The 18,375-nt window shown below is 36.6% G+C and overlaps 1 protein-coding gene across 1 annotated transcript in view; it reads left to right on the top strand.

The window, feature by feature from the left end:
* Positions 1 to 18,375, top strand: part of LOC138696352 (sodium/hydrogen exchanger 9B2-like) — a 40,855-nt gene that overhangs the window by 9,523 nt on the left and 12,957 nt on the right. The window contains exons 3-7 of the mRNA XM_069821170.1: positions 3,163 to 3,345; positions 8,935 to 9,110; positions 11,287 to 11,393; positions 11,506 to 11,658; positions 15,749 to 15,892. Coding sequence (XP_069677271.1) covers positions 3,163 to 3,345; positions 8,935 to 9,110; positions 11,287 to 11,393; positions 11,506 to 11,658; positions 15,749 to 15,892 — 763 coding nt within the window. The remainder of the gene's footprint in view (positions 1 to 3,162; positions 3,346 to 8,934; positions 9,111 to 11,286; positions 11,394 to 11,505; positions 11,659 to 15,748; positions 15,893 to 18,375) is intronic.

Below are 18,375 nucleotides of genomic sequence, written 5' to 3'. Positions count from 1 at the left end.
AACGAGTTATGAAACACTTCTGTATACCAGAAAAATTTGTTAATGCTATAAGTAGCTTGTATGATAGTGTATACTCCAAAATTCAAGTGAACGGTTTCTTTACGAAACGTATTCCAATTGCATCATCGGTACGACAAGGATGCTCTCTATCAATGTGCCTATTCGCTATTGGTATAGAACCACTTATTAGAATGTCACATAACATCTTACAATCTGGACGAGCCACGTGCAACATGTTCACGATCCGGGCTTATGCAGACGATGTTGTAATCCTACTCCGAGATGAAGACGAGTGTACAAAATTACCACAGATTCTACACACATATAGTATGGCATCCTGTGCACAAATAAATGTACAAAAGTCATCATTAGTACCATTAGGCAACTGGGCTGCTACACACACTGTTAATCATATCCCTATAAAAAGAAAAGCAAAGATTTTAGGATTGACAGTATGTGCATCCTTCAAAGAAATGGTTGACATCAATTGGTCCATTACGTCTGCAAGAACTCGAGCAACAATGTTTCAGCATATACATAGAAACCTCAATCTCCTTGAGAGGATATGGCACATAAACGTATTTTGCCTGTCCAAATTGTGGTATCTAGCACAGATTTTGCCTCTTCCTTCCAAATACTCCACAGTGCTAGACAGAGCAATCAGCTTCTATGTCTGGAAAGGATATTTTTACAAGCTTCCGAAAACGCAGTTGCATCTACCAATAACGAAAGGAGGTTTACAGCTGACGGCAATAAAAGAAAAAAGTCAGGCCCTTTTGACACGGAATATTCTTCGCGCGAAACACGATGAAAGCGATCCCATGGACAACAAATTTTGGCAAGACCACATTCCACTACTATGCAGTACAACTACCACCTTACCGCACTCGCTGAAAATGATTTGGGAAATAATAGTCATATCCACCAACAACAGTCACGAATGAAAAGAATCAAAACACCAAGACTATCTACACTTACCTCATGAAGAAAGCCGTGCAAACGCCACGTATCGTGGAAAAGTTGCCAAACCAAAAATGGGGAAATATATGGCGCAATTTGCATATGGCAAACATCCCGACTGCATGGAAGACAACAGTATATTGCTATCTGAACCAGATTATACCGACTGAAGAAAAGAGACATCGCCATAATTTAACAGACTCCCCGGCATGCAAAAAGTGTGGGTGGTTAGACACACTGAAACATCGTGTCACAAATTGTGGTGCTGCGAAAACCATATGGGAAGGAGCAAAAGCTTTACTAGTAAAAGTATGGCCAGATTCGCAACTACATGATTGGTTCCAAACATTATTGGTATTAGACCCACCAACAAAACAAAACAAATTTGTAACGCTATGGCTTGTTTCAGGATTCCTGTACTACCAGTTGACAAAGTCCTTGCACAAAATGGAAGAATTCCTACATATGTTGAAAGAAGAGGCAGCCAAGTTGGAAATGAAGGACGACAAATCATCCCAAATTTTAAAAGAACTCAAACTATTACAACTGAATAGCTCACTCAATTTAGTTTAATTCAGGAATTACAAACGTGTTCCCCTTGTTGTTTTGTTCTCTAACCATTGCATGCTCGCTCATTGGTAATATTAAACCAACACTGAACAATATTTAGTGTACATTTTACCTCAACTTATATTCAGTATTTAAATGTATGTAAATATGTTGTTATTAGTGAAATAAGGAGAATTTTGAGGTAATAGTTTAACTTAATTTCAGTTATTCTCAGTTTAAAAAATAATGTAAGTTTATAACTTATTCATTCAACATCACAGGTTCTCGTAATGTAGCTATAATGATAAGCCAGGAATTACTGTATGATTTTATGTAATTTTAATTTTACAGTTAATAGCATAGAACTTTAAATCTGTTAACTATTGAAACTATATGGTATATTTTGACTATGAAGATGAATTAGAGTGAAAAGTTCAAGCCATGAAGTTAACTGAGGTTATTGACGATAAGTTTCAAAATAATTATACTATCAGATTGCGTTGGGCATCTAGGATAGCAATGTAGTATGCTCTTGCAACACAGTTTAAGAATGTAAAACAGTAATTATGAACTTGTAGGAATTAAGTTTCACATAATGTGAAACTGTTTCAGTTTACAAAATGTTTGAGATAATATTGTAAGAAAGATAAGATATTATTGATATTATGTTTAGTGTCAAATTTCTGATGTTTCTAAGACGATTAGATATGTAAAATTGAGTTTGAAGAGAGAACATTGATTTACTGTTGTCTCGGGATTCACTTTTCAATGGTGTGTTGAGAATTTTTTTACAAGGTATATAAGAGCAAAAATTTAATTTTCAGAATGCTTGTTACCATAATGCCTTTTGTAGAACTGTTTTGCAGAATGACATCTATATCTGGGGTTAAGTTATCTCTAAAATAATTTTATGAAGTCTTTGTTCTGTATCTGTTTTAATAAAAATAAAAAAAAAAGACAGTTGTATTTTCGTAAGTCAATTAATATTTTATTGTATTGGAGTACTTCGTTACTTGTAATCTTTATATACTTTCTTCTAATCGTGTAATAGTCAATTAAATCCCACTCGAGAAAAAAAAAACCGCTATAAATATTATAATATTTGAGATAGGCAAAAAACAAAAACATCACAGTGTTGGGCAAACAACGGGGTTTACAAAACATTGGGACGATGTCCACCGTTCTCTTGTTCAACGTACAGCATTCTGCGACACCATGTACAGCATTTTGCAGATGATGTCTTGGAATATTGGCAATTTCTTGCGAGATGGCATCTTTCAGTTGCAGTAGGGTTGTTGTATGTGTCAGAAAAACTCGTTCTTTGAGGTAACTCCACAACAAAAAGTCAGATTGAAATCTGGAGATCGTTGAGGCCACATTTAATTAAATAGCTAATTTCGCTGCTAACAACTCGCCAGTCTTTGAGGATTGTTTACTTTTGCCTTTCTATAGGCCTACTTCGTTTTATAGCATTATCTTCCATTCTGAACGTTAGAAACAATATCAATGGTCCCTAAATCGAATCCCCCTCCCTTTGCAAATAAATATATCGCTGTTTTTGCATAGAGACCGTAAGGCTAAATATCAGTGCAAATCACATTTAATTTTGCGAATGAAGGATGAGTCACAATCTCAGTTCTCTCCGCACAACAGGAAGGTGGCCCTGGCAATCATCCTGATCAGAGCGGGGCTGGGGCTCGACCCAGCAGCTCTCAAACGGCTGAGTGGCATGGTGCTGCGCCTCGCAATTGTGCCCTCGCTGATGGAGGCCTCTTGCATCGCCGTCATGACGCATTTCCTTCTCGACCTGCCATGGGACTGGGGCTTCCTCCTCGGGTGAGTACGGCAATTCTTAAATTAACATTGTCACTTCCTTTCTGTTGTTGTGTGAGAACGGAAAACTGTAGGCCTACTACTGCTGGTACAATTTATTGTTATTAATGAGGGGTTCAGGAGTAAAACTTGGTAACTGACGTTTTAATGTTTTGAAGTTATTAGGTAGGTAAACATTTATACATGCAGCAATTTGTATAGTTACCAAGAAAGTGAAATGTGTATACTTCTGCCATCTGTTGAGATGTTGGAAAACTAACTACTGCATTAGACGCACAATGTAAAATACCATATTAGGCTATACGCTATATATCTCATTTTTGACCAAAATATCAGTTACCATGTTTTACATCCGAGCCTCTCTATTATTTATCTATCAGTCTACAGTATAGCAAAGCCCCATTTACTATAAGCCTATAGACAGTACAAATAGTTGCTTTGATTTGTTAAGGATTGTAGAGGTTCCAGAGAGAGTTATTTAGTAAGTGTTAAGAAATGTGAGTTCCTCGGCTTATTCCACTGGGTGAGCAAATTACTTTGGCAGTTGATGGGCGCGCACTTTTACGGTGGCTACAGAGACAACGCAGCATCGGTGACTGGGCAAACCACAAACTACGAATATAAATTAGAAATAGACTATGTATTTTTTGGCAACTGCTTAAGAAATTACACATCACTCGCTGTAGTTCTCTCTCATTGAGAAACTTAGGTGATTGCTTTCCCGGATGCTATTTATTTTTATTTTATTTTATTGGTTATTTTACGACGCTGTATCAAAATCTAGGTTATTTAGCATCTGAATGATGTGAAGGTGATAATGCCAGTGAAATGAGTCCGGGGTCCAGCACCGAAAGTTACCCAGCATGTGCTCGTATTGGGTTGAGGGAAAACCCCGGAAAAAACCTCAACCAGATAAATTGCCCCGACCGGGATTCGAACTCGGGCCACCTGGTTTCGCGGCCAGACGCGCTGACCGTTACTCCACAGATGTGGACCAGATGCTATTTTTGAGCTCTTCCAGGTATGGGATTACTTTTATACACTTTATCTTTCAAAACAATATCACAAGCATTGGAAGGATCATATTGATAAAATGCATTCTGTACGTGTTGTAAGAGCAGCCATCAATTATAATAGAAGGGGAAAACATACCTCGGAAGGCCAAGGAAAATATGGTGAGAGACGAGGGGGAACATGTCAAAAGGCCTACGTCATAAAGAATAAGATGATCTCTTAAAGTTATCCAGATATAAAGCCCCAGGTTGGAGATCGAAGGGGCCATACATTTCTATTGATAATTCTATTCCCGAGAACTCTATGAAGTTTCTTCCGTAGAATAGTACGCCGCAGTAGAGGCGTCAAAAATCTTTGGAACTGTAAAGCATACAGTTTCGTAAACTTTATTAATAAATTTGCGTGAGTAAATGACAATTTATTAACTGATGTTTAACAATAGCCTATAATACATTAGCGGTTTCTGGTTTGTCGAATTATCGATATCGCGCAGCATCCACAACCAAAGTAGTGCACACCCGTACGGGAGATAAATGATTGTTCTCCAATACTCTGGTTCAATTCAAAATAGACCTAACTATATCCCAAGTCCCAAGAACTAGAAGTAACTTCCTTGTGAATTTTGTTGTACAATTAAGTATTGTAAAATATTTTTGACCGTGGCTGTACAATAAAATGCAATCGGATCCAGACAAAAGACTCCAGTCGCGATAAGGAAATCCATGTATATGATTCATTGTTAAGTAAATCGCTTCCAAGCTTTCATTAACAACTGACACGAATCTGGAATACTGGCTTACATACAATGAAAGATCCCAGAACTTACCGGGATTCGAAGCTGTCAGATGATGATTTATGGATACAGCTACCTCAGGAACCTAGTCTGGTGATATTATGTCTGCTGATGTTTAACAGTACTAGACATCGTAAAGTACTCTGTGCCAGAAATTGAACATAACTTATGCTTTATGCTGTGTAGACCATTCTACTTTAATTTAGCCTACTATACTCCGGCACTCCGACCTGAAAGTCGCTTTCTGTGAACTTACTATTACTGCACTCCAAATTCTTTGACCTTAAAGCCACTGTCAATATAGTTCCTACATACTTCGTTTTACCACACTCCATGCATTCAACATACCAGCAAATTTCAGTGTCATACTATCCTCCAATCCCATCTTGGAAATTACTCCTGTTTTGGTATATAGGACTTATCATTACCAATCAGGTAGAGTATTTCGTAAGAAAGTACTAACCATGTTAACAAGATAGTGGTAGCCCTTTTCACATTTTCTCTGACAGTCTTTATAGACAATGAAGAAGTATAAATGTGTTATTCATTGTGAAAACTCTGCTCCTTGCGACAATACTCGGAAATACACTTTGAAAAAGGAAATTTTAGCCTATTTTATAATAACAGTAGCCACGATCAGAAAAGAACAGAAGAATGGTAACAACGAAGAGTTTTACAAGAGAATGGTAATGCGTCTGTTACAATCGGCCATCTAGAGATTGTCATACCATACCATACAAAGTGAGTAAAAATACGGAACATTGCTTGTAGTTTTCCCATTTTTCATTTTATGGCGAAACCCTAAAGGTATACAAAGGTTGTAGGTGTTGAAGAAAAGATGTTTTGAACATGTTTTCAAAACTGTGTTTTCATTTATAAAGGGTGGGCTAAGGAGTGTGTATCTTTTTCGAATGACACCATGTAACTTAGTTATTTTTCCATTTTTGGATTATTTAGTCTCAAAACGCATAAGATCATATTCTTTATCATTTACGTATAAAATATTATTTCAGAAACATTGCAAAAATTTTCTATGTAGATCTACGTACATAAGAGAGAGAAATGTTTGAGTAGGCTTATATCAACTTACCACTATGGAAAATAACGGAATCATTATCAAATAATCATAGACGAAAGCTAATCAAAAGCAATTGAATAACAATGGTTCCTGAATGGCCCTCAAAATTCCCTGATCTCAGCATATTAGATTATTTTCTTATGGGGCTATTTGAAGTGGAAAATCTACCACGATACCAGGAAGAGTTAAAATGAAGAATAATATTTATTTATTTATTTATTTATTTATTTATTTATTTATTCATTCATTCATACATTTATTTATTTGTTTAGTTGTTTGTTTATTAATTAATTAACGAATTAACTTATTTACTAGTTTATTTACCAATTTACTTACCAATTTATCAATGTATCTATTTATTTATTTATCTACTTATCTATTTATCAATTTATCTATTTATTTATTCTGATAGGGTTAAGACCATCAGGCCTTCTCTACCAAGCCACTAGAATACAAATTGACACATACAAAAACAAATCCAGACAGAATGAATAAATAAGAAATAGAAATACAATTACAAATGCAAATACAAAAAACACAAATGCAAAAAATGCAAAAAGATAAGATCACAATGGGCACAAAAAGTGCAATATATTGACTGCCTAATATATTAGTGATTAAAGAAAATATCTAAATATCTCAAAATAAGTAACTGATTATACAAATTTCAAGGGAAACAAACCAGTAACAATTTCGAAACATTAGTTGGAATACTCAGTTTACTGCATTACACTCTACGCAGTAAGAAGATGCTTAATAAGTTTGTTTTTGACTACTGTTAAATTTGGACAGTCTCTGAAGTCACCGGGCAGGATATTCCACAAGCGCGATAGCGAGATTGTTATTGAAGATGAATACCGATGATATCTTATGTGTTGGTGTGGCTAGTAAGCGACTATTTTGCTTGCGTGTGCAGAGATTGTGATATGATGATAGGTAAATGAAACGGCAGGCAGGGTGGTAGGTGTAGAGGTGTGAAGAACTTGAAAAAGGAGAACAAGGGAAAGAAAATTTCTACTTTCATTAAGCCGTAGCCAGTTTAGAGTTTGGAAGGATGGTGTAATGTGGTCAGCGCGACGGACATCGCAGACGAAGCGAACACAAGAATTATGAGATACCGTAGATCAACAGTACAGCGTTACTGAAAACATTGAACAATTCCGAAGAGAGGCTTATGAATCGTTTGGTAGTAAATGGAGGTAATCTTTTAACACATTCTGTGAACAGAAATCAACACGCAATTATAACATTGTTAAATTGTTTTTAATGGTTTTTCTTCCTTTAACTTCTGTACATTCACTTAATATTATAGTTAAATTTCAGTGATGCATATCAGTTTTCTAAGCCATAAATGTGTTTTTATTACTGTATAAAGAACATTACTGTGTGTGTACTCTGTACGTTTTGAGACCTGAAAAATTCAGAAATGGAAAAACAAGTACATGGTGTCATTTAAAGAGTAGATTCCTTTGCAGAGTCTTTATAAATAAAGAAATACAGTTTTCAAAACATGTTCAAAATATTCCTTTTTCACTCCCTCCAACTTTTGTACATAGATATTCTTTATGAAGTCAAAAGTAGTAATCTATAGTGATGGGATAAACTGTTCTTTTTAAGAAACAGGTTCGACTGTAATTGTTTCATGAACGAAGCTGTTTCAAAATAACAGTTTCATAAGAATATATTTACAACATCAATGCCTACTATTTCAAGTGTTCCAACTGTTTCAACCTCTCATCTGTTTCAGGAACATGTTTCAAAGCCCTTGAATCGTCTTTAAATCGGCTGTTCAGTGTATTATGACGACAAAAGTCATTTTTCGTAGGTTACTGTTGAAGAGTACAGTAAATAACTACAATTCAAAATGAACCGATTTTAGTAAAAAAATAACGCTTAAAACCCTAGGAGAGTTTAATAACGGTAAGACATAAGTCGATTATATTTTTCGCGGTATGTTAATAATTAACACCATGTTAGGGCACCATGAACATATTTTCCATCAATGGGCAGCTAATAATTAATATCAGATTTATTAGAGAATTTGATTCGTAGAATTAAATTGCGATGCCCCACATAGGCTACTGTTGCACGAAGGCCATGTGGAACATAGATATTATTATACCTACTTTCGATTGGAAGTCGACGATAGCGCTACACGTGACCTTTGCAGACAGCAAAGAAGAGGAAAACTGTTTATAAATTGAACTGTTTAACTATTGGAACCATGTGGAACGTTGAAATGATACCTGGAGCAGTGTAACTCTTTGGAACAGTTGGAACAGGTTACTTCACGAAACTGTTTCGTTACGAAACAGTTTCAATTGTGAAAGAGTTTCAAAAAACTGTCCCAGCTTTTTCTACCCGAAACAGTTTCAATTGTGAAACAGTTTCAAAAAAACTGTCCCAGCTTTTTCTACCCATCTCTAGTAATCTACTAGAAATGTTCCATATTTTTTCCTCACTTATTACAATATATTACATACTATATTACACAGAGTTACAAGCCAATGTTTTCCAAACCGCACCGGAAGACCACAAGATGATGAGCACTCAAAACTTCACAGGTGACATTGTATGCCCATTCCCATTGCCTGTCATTACTTTAATAGAATGTGTGCTCATTTTCAGATTTTGCGGAATACCTTACTCTGTTTACGAACTATTAGTTCTCTATAATAAATAAGCATACCAATTTGTTGTGTTTCAGCGCCGTGATGGCAGCCGTATCGCCGGCCGTAGTAGTTCCTTGCCTTTTTAGTCTGCAGGCGCGTGGCTACGGCAGATCCAAGGGCATCCCTACGTTGGTAATCGCCGCTGCAAGCTTCGACGACATCATTTCCATCTCTGCGTTTGGAATCATGCTCAGTGTCATCTACTCTACAGGTGACAACAGTTGGTCATGCATTGTAGCATAGACTTCTCGAAACTGTACCCACACACAACTGCATACCTCAGCAATCAGAATGTGGCTCTCGGAATGTTCTTCTGTAGATCATAAATTATTTAAAAATATGCTTCCAGGACGATACGTCCATAGCAGTACGTCCATCAGACAATTTGTCCACTATCTCACGTCCACAGCTATTTTGCCCAAGGAAATTAGTCCAGCAAACATTTCGTCCACCAAAAAAATTGTCCATTAATATTTCGGTCAAGAATTATTGTGTCCATAATTTTTTCGAAATTTTTCTTTCTCCACTAGTTTCTGTGCCAACTAAATATTTTGTTCATTTTTGGGTAACAAGTATTTCCAATATGCAATTTAAAAAAGAAGGGTTGCTATGGAAATGTATTTAATTACTTTGTAGCATAATAATATTCATATTTATGGAATGGTTCAGTATTAAATTTTTAAGTAAGTGAAAACATTTAAAATGGCTTATATCAGCGTAGTAAGACAGAGACTAAACGGAGTGGAGCGCTCCACTATGACTCGTTGCGTGCTCCGGTGTTTCCACAGACATAAGCAAGTTCACGCTCCGACTGCACTCTCTAGCTCCACAACCGGTTTTGGAGTTTACAACTCCGACACTACTGGCTTATATAATAACAACCGTAAGAAGGCAGAACATGCTAGTCCATATGCTACTTACCACTTTCATTCACATTATTATTATTATTATTATTATTATTATTATTATTATTATTATTATTATTATTATTATTATTATTATTATTATTATTATAGCAGTTGTGGTGGTATAATAGTAATAGTTTATTAGTTTTAAACCATTTATGCAAATGGACAATCAGGAATATTGGACGCAGTGTATTGGACGAGACAATAAAATGGACAACTTAATAAAGAGGACAAAGATACAGTAGGTCTAAATGTAGGACATAATAAAATGTGAACCGAGCTTTCAGAGAACAAAACAGCACAATGGACATTTAAACTGTGGACGAAATAATAGTGGACATAAAACACCAGAGGACGAAAAAATATAGTGAACAGAATATCAAAGGGTCGTACGAGACAATGAACGAAATATCCGTGGACATAGCGACTGGGAACCAAAAATCTACTTATAACCGTTTAATCATTTTTCTACATTGCACACGGACAACTTCAAGCTTTTTATGTTTTGCTAGGGCCGCTATTGCAACTAATACTTGGTTCATGAAGAATTATTAATTCTTGAAAACTACACACGTATAAACTCGGAAATATCACCATACAAAATTAAAGTAATTCCAGCTAAAACATACAGTCAATTAAATCTTAAAGCAAATTGATTATAATATGGTCAGTTGTGTGTCGACTTGGCAGCTCAATTGGCTTACGACGACCAGAATTCAAATCTCAGTGATGGTGAAGATGTAGCCTATGTCTGATGGACAAAGCCAAGATGTGAATATTTTCGTAGGGGTTCCCCCACTTTTCCCTCACTATTTCATAAACTTTCTCCAGAATTACCCTTTCATTCTTTTTTCCATCTCGATAAGTAGGGCACCACTTGTGTTTGCGTAACGCTGAATCCATCTTCCGTCATGATTGGGTGTTCCTAGCAATTTTCCTCAGGATTGGCAGTAGTGGTGGATTCTTGACGATTAATAGGTCTGTATCAGAGACACAGGAGTCTTCTAATGCCGGCGATATGACGACTCTTACGGTCATGTAACGTACGGCAGATCACCATGGTATGGTATACGGATTTGATGGCTAAAGAGGAATGCGTAGTATGGCTGATGATAGAGCCATCTTAGCCGGTCAGCACAGTAGACACGGAACTCATTCCACCACAGGTGCTCAAAAAGCCTATTTGGGCTGAAGCACTTAAGGATGCTCCATGTCCCAACCGATAAGCACATCTGCTAAAGAAGAGCACAAAACAGTCATTTTTTCAGCACAGATTTCACTTCCACTGGGATTTGAATCCTACTTTACAGCCTAGAAAGGTGACGCATTAGCTGTTTGTCAATGAACTAATCCCCTTTTCGTGGCTGAAAGACTTCAGACAATATTTACCCCTCTCGTCAAAATGAGTTCTGGGTTTTTTCCCTGCCCCAACCTGTAATACATCCGATCAATCCATAGGAAACAATTACCGTGTTGCAGGTAGTATGACTATGACGATCCTCAAAGGTCCGTTGGGTCTCTTGGGCGGCCTATTACTGGGCGTCCTGTGGGGACTGCTTCTGCACCACCTTCCGGCCAAGAGCGACGTAAGTGACAGGGCAAGGCTCCTCGAACCCCATTTCATTCAAAGGCTTACCGGATTGTAATTCGAAGTTCGGACAAGAAGCGAGCACGCTACCTCCTGTGTTCTTGTCGCAGCGCTACGTGGTGGTGCTGCGCACGCTGCTGCTCGGTTTCGGCGGCATGCTGCTGCTCTTCGGCAGCGAGATGATCGGGTATGACGGTGCGGGGCCTCTGGGCTGCATTGTGGCGTCCTTCGCGGCGGCTCGTGGCTGGAGAGACCAAGAGAAGGTAATTTGTTAATTTACTATTTGTTAATATTTATATTAACCGGCGTTTTGTAAAGCTTTAGAACTGAACTCCAGGCTGCACTCGATTGCGTAGTTTGATTTCCTTCAAGGTTTTCCTCAGTTTAAGACTACTTGTCATGTAATCCCATGACCGGTTCTCAAGCTCAATCATTCAAAGCCAAACACCATCTATCTATCATCAATACCACCACGCAATTGATTAATAATTAATATAAATATCAGATTTATTTCATTTTATTATTTATTTGTATGTTTATTTATTTCCTTATATAGTTATTTTATTTGTTTATTTATTCATTGATTTATTTTTGTTTTTATTTATTTATTTAATTATTCCTTTATTCGTGTACCTATTTATTTACTCATTTATTTATTTATTTACTTATCTATTTATTTATTTATTTATTTATTTATTTATTTATTTATTTATTTATTTATTTATTTATTTTATTTATTTATACTTCCAATATACCATGTATTGGATTTATATTTTCCGTATGTATTTGATTTTTACACCATCTAATTTTTTTCTTTGTTTCTTTCTAGTTACACATTCCCATTATAGGCTACAAACTTTTTGTTTTCCAGTAACATGCCCCTTAACTTACCGCTATTCACCATTCACCCGATTCTACGATCGGGCTCATAGATGTCCCTAGTCTCTAGAAGCACAGGCCACTTCATTCGTCAGAGACTATCCAGACTGAATTCGGGCAGTGGATCGACTTTACACTCATAATGAATGAATGAGTGGTGGTGGTGGTGGCGGCGGCGGCGGCGGTGGTGGTGGTGGTGGCGGTGGTGGTGGTGGTGACGGACAGGAGAACCAGACTACCCAGAGAAACAGCCGTGTTGTCTGGACTACGGGATAAATACACTGAATAAGTTGCTTCTTGGGATGCCGTCTGTCTGTCTATCCCTCCCTGTAACGTAATTTTTTCTCAAATTATTATTGAAACGATCTTGTTCTTGCTATGTATCTAAGACCCAGTTCATCTTGGAATGGTGCACATGAAAGAAATTGATACGTTTCTTTAATGTCATAAATATTTTTAAAAAGTGATTTACTCGAAATAAACTGTAACCATTTTCTATTTTGTATGTTTTCTTTTATTTTATACGTAACATAAAATTATAAGTGAAATTAAATATATCATATTATATCTCTATAAACAATTACTTCAGAAATATTAATTGTATATCATTAAAATAGTTTCGATGTCCGAAGTACCGTACATTACTTTTACACTAGACGAGTCGAACTTCTCCTGCTTGAAAAGTGACTAATAAGAGAATCTTTTATTTCCCACTGAAAATCAATGAAACCAACTTACATATGGTGGAAATACATTGAGAGGAAAAAAATCCGCTCACTCTAAAAACTAGATAAAAGTAATAGTAGTAGAATTCCTATGGGAGAAATCACATGCTGCATAACGCTCTCCAGCTCTCCTCCAGCAGACCAGAGTAGCGCAATCGGCCGCCATTGTTATTCCATTTCAACAACTTGGGATAGGAACATTTAAAGTAAAACTCAATTTAGGCCAGGGTCCGTGGCCCTTAAAATTAAAAATATTTGACTCTGATTTAGCCTACATAAGTTACATTCATTCCCTATACAACTGTATACGGCAAATAGCGTGCGCTGGAATAACAATGGCTGATTTGTCGGCATTTCCGGCGCAAAGGATTGCGATACTCTGGATATTCCAGACTCTGGCGTCCAGACTCTTCTCCCGCCGTCTGGTGATCTCTTGGAGAACATGACTCCACTTCTCCAATCCATTCCTCATGTTCACGCCAAATCGAAGACGGGCTACTCGATGTTCTGGGTTCAATATTGGACCTCTTGCAAGGCAGTATGATTTACATTTACTTCACCTAGATGCCTTCGAACTGTCCTAACGCTTATGTTGACACCCATCACGTTCTGGAGTCGATTTCGGGTTTCCACCGACGTTGTATGACGATTTCTTCAATCAGTCATCATAGGCTATAGTTTTCGTTTCCGGCAAGATCTAGGCTTTCTAGAGTAACATTTCTTTTTTCTAAACCATTTCACTACATTTCTAATCGTTGAATACGGTGCACCTGCGGTAGCAACATCATAGCAAAAACTGCGACCGTCGTCAATAAAGGCAGTAGGCCTAGGGTTTGCAACTTCTTCTGCAATCAAGCGGCATTCTTGCAAATATAGAAACTCAAAATGTACAATATACTCGTACACTGCTACTTACTTTATCACTAGTGAATGAATTAGTCCTTGTTTTCTGTACTATTATGAGTAGGGCTAAGAATTTTATGCCGTTACATTGCGCTTCATGCGCCTCTGACTTTAGGTACCGGTACGTAATTGCGTTGGGGTGGGGGATTTCAGTGTGTTTCGTTCAGCAGTGAACTTTAGTTGATCGGTTACATTACGACCGAATACTGCTATTCGTAACAGGCAACATTCAACGTCCTGTAAAGAAGAATAATAGCAAGATGCCGAGAACGAAATTTGTGGCTTAATTTCAAATGAGGAAATTTGTAATAATGATACAGATTTTGAGATAAATAATGCTTATGTAAGATGTTTCAAATATGCCCTCATTGTTTCTGCAGAAGTGGAACGAAATTTCTCTAGATATGAGGTTGTGTTTTCTGGCAACAGGCAATCATTCTCCTTTGAAAATTTGAAAATGTGTTTTTTTTATTCACTGCAACAATATAAGAAATGATAATATTACGTAAAGAAAAACGTAATACACTATCATATTAACATAGTGAAATAATAAGGCTGATATTTATCAATGTTATATTACGTGTATTTTCTACAGACCGAAAATAACATGTAGTCAATGATATTGTGACGAAACTGAATAGTTGGAACACCAAATTGGAAAAAATGTAGCAAACAAGATGAAAAAAATAATGGATAAACTATGTCAAATTTGTGACTTCAATTCAAATTAGGAAATTTATTAATAATGATACAGATTTTGAGATAGGTAATGCTTATATAAAATATTTCAAATATGTCCTCATTGTTTCTGCAGAAATGGAACGAAATTTTCCTAGATGTAAGGCTGTGTTTTCTAGCAACAGGTAATCATTCCCCTTTGAAAATTTGAAATGAAAAATGATGTAAAACAAAAACGTAATATACCATCATTTTAACATAGTGAAATAATAAGGCTGATATTTGTCAATGTTATATTAGGTGTATTTTCTACAGACAGAAGATAAAATGTCTTTAAAATATTGCAATTTTTCTTTAACACAGAAAATTATGTCTTTAAATTTTTCTTTAGCAGATAGTTGTGTTTCGAAGTCAAAGGAGTGCCTTTCAACCACCCAAATGCTGAAGACTAACCTTACCGTGATGATAAGCATGGGTTCAAACGAACGAAAGACACTGCGTTAAGTCGACCTGGTTGGAAGTTGGTATAGCGCTGGCCTTCTATGTCCAAGGTTGCGGGTTCGATCCCGGGCCAGGTCGATGGCATTTAAGTGTGCTTAAATGCGACAGGCTCATGTCAGTAGATTTACTGGCATGTAAAAGAACTCCTGCGGGACAAAATTCCGGCACATCCGGCGACGCTGATATAACCTCTGCAGTTGCAAGCGTCGTTAAATAAAACATAACATTTATTTTAACACACTGCGTTAACTCACCCCAACTCTGAGACGTACTCAAACTTAGAGGCGCACGAAGCGCACTGGTAGTATAATGGCATATATTTCGCAGGTCTAATTCTGATAATTTGTGAGCTTTTCCTTATGAGCAGATAATCTTGACGAAGAGGTGAACAGTAAAGGGTGAATAGGGTATATTGCATGGTTTCCCTGCGTGCATTCCTGTTCCCAGCTTACTCCGAAATTTCATTAATCTGAACAGGCCTCGGTCCCAGTATTTGTTCAGACTAGTGGGCTTCTGCTGAGTTTCCTTTCTTTCTTTCTTTCTTTCTTTCTTTCTTTCTTTCTTTCTTTCTTTCTTTCTTTCTTTCTTTCTTTCTTTCTCTTCGTTCAATATTTTTTGCTCCAGCAATATTATATACGCACCTTCACGATTATCGTCCATTTTACAGAGCTCCGTAGCTGAAAACTTCGCAGTGTTGTGGAGTATTTTCCAGCCTATTCTCTTTGGACTGATTGGCACTGAAATCGACCTGTATTTCCTTGATCTTCAGGTTGTAGGCCTGGCATTGGCATGCCTCGTCGTAGCTCTTGTCGTAAGTTCATTATTATTATTACTATTATTATTATTATTATTATTATTATTATTATTATTATATACTAGTGTGTCATAACTTCATGATCTTTGGTGATATACATGCAGAAATATATTAGTGAGTTAAATATCTATAAAAGTTGTTATTAAATCTAGTATCACAAGAGGTTTTCATTTTGTCGAGCGCGAGTTAATTTTTGCAAAGAATAAGAAAACCTTACAAGTTATTCATTAATAATATTTCACGAATAGAGTACTCAATAAATAATTAATTAAATAAAGATTATAGCGCATACTATTTACTTACATTGTACAATATTTCATCCAAATCCGTAAAAAATGAAGTTACTTATTTCCAAATAGGACTTACATAAAGTTCAGCTTGGGTCCCGACCGAGAACACGCGGATAAAACATAGTTGCATGGCCGGACAACTGGTCATTATCTATCCTTAACCTTCCGTGTATTTTTGCTCATAAACTTCCACTAATAATAACATGCATAAAGTGATAATATCTGTATTCCATAATGAATACCAGCTTAAGTTATAGAAGTTGTTAGAAGTGGTATCCGTTTACATTCACACGTTCCTGACATCTTTTCATGAAATTTGTATTCACACTCCAAAACACCCCAAAAAATAGAGTTTATAGGAATGACTCCACATTATAGACGAATTTAGAGACAATATAAGGAGGAAAACTGGAATCATTACAGAAATACGTACAAACTTTGGGTGTCAATGGCAATTTCATCAAAAGGTGGTGTACTTCGTTTTACTGTGACAACGTTTTTAGCTCCTTTTTATCATTATGGTTATTGTATTGTCTGTGTTTTATGTTTTATGAACAATTTTAGTTAAGGACGCAAATAGCCATAGTTGCTGACGTGCCCTTCTTAAACCCTCACTAACTAACTCAAAAGGTGACGAAAATGTGTGAATGGAGATGGACAACACATTGAACAACTCCCATAACACCTGTTAGTATTTACTATGGAATAAAAAGATAGTTGTATGAATGCTGTCATTAATTAAAGTTATACTGTAGTAGTAAAATACGCGGGAGGTTACGGATCGATAATTACAGCCATGCAAGTATGTCTAGTGCGCGCGTTCTAAACCGGGAGCCAAGCCGAACGTTCTGTACCACAGAAGTGTTAATTAATTAATCTAACTACGCATGAATGACAGAAAAAGAGCGGAATGATAGAAGTTTGATGTTTATATTTATTTTAAAAAATGACATTTTACAAAGTGTACGTTTAATTAAATATGCCACACAATATAGGCCCATTACTATCCTTCCCAATGAGAGGCAGTTACAGGAATTTTGAAAAATTCCCGAATTACGAAGTGCAGGTCCGTCGCTTCAACCGCCAACCTGGATGATCAGGGATATTTATTCGGGTTTCCATCCCCTAAGGGCATTGTCTTCACCATTGCTAACGAGTCATCTCTACTGGCCCCTTAATTTAAGGATTATTTACTCCCTAAAGTGAAAAAATAACCTTCTGTCCATAGTAGTGGTTGGAGATGAGAAAGGGTTAAGTTATATGGTGAGACATCTGCAAGAGAAATATCATAAGTGGGGCCTATCTATAAGCATTGGCAAATCAGGATATCTAAAAGTAGGGAAAGAAAATATGCAATAGCTGGATCTTGGAACAAGTACAATTAAGAACTGTAAATTATTTAAATATGCTATTTAGGAGTAACTCTTTCATATACAAGACAAAATAGAGATTATAGGGTAATAAAATTGCCCAAAGGAGAACTAGTAGACAGCTAAATTCGGTTCTCTGGAATTATAAAGTTACAAAAAAAAACTAAAACAATTATTTATAAAACAATAGTGGAAAGTGAATAATTGGAATAAGCGAATGGTTCCGGGATCGATACCCGACCCGGAACAATTTTTTCCCTTGAAATTAGTCAAGTCTGTCAGGGAGCTTCACCTGAAAGCCAAATTTTCATAATATATACGTCACTGTAGGTACGTTAACAAAAACCACAATTCAAGTCACACAGAGTTTGTGTGCACTCAAAGTTGGGTTTCTGGCGCCTTGTCAGCCCACTTGAGTTGTGTGGATGTAAAGGGAAAAAATTGGGCGGTGTCGGGTGTAGTTCCTGAGTAGGTCAGTCGATAGAGCATTCCTGCGCTAAGTGAATGGTCCCGGGATCGATACTCGGCCCCAGAACAATTTTTTCCCTTGAAATTATTCAAGTCTGCTTCACAGGGAACTTCACCTGAAAGCTAGATTTGCAAAATAGTGGAAAGTATTTATTCTGTACTTATGGGACTGAAACACGGGAGCTTAACCAATCAACTGGATAAGAAGAGATTGGTTCCATTTAGAGATGGAATTCTGACGGAGAAGTGTTGGTATCTCCAGGATGACCATTGTTAAAAATGAGACGATAAGACAAATAATGGAAGTAGATAGAACATTCTTGGATACCATAGAAGCTAAACGATTCCTATT

The sequence above is a fragment of the Periplaneta americana genome, chromosome 3, assembly GCF_040183065.1.
Source record: "Periplaneta americana isolate PAMFEO1 chromosome 3, P.americana_PAMFEO1_priV1, whole genome shotgun sequence".
In the NCBI taxonomy this organism is placed as follows: domain Eukaryota; kingdom Metazoa; phylum Arthropoda; class Insecta; order Blattodea; family Blattidae; genus Periplaneta; species Periplaneta americana.
This window is presented reverse-complemented; position numbering and strand designations above follow the sequence as displayed.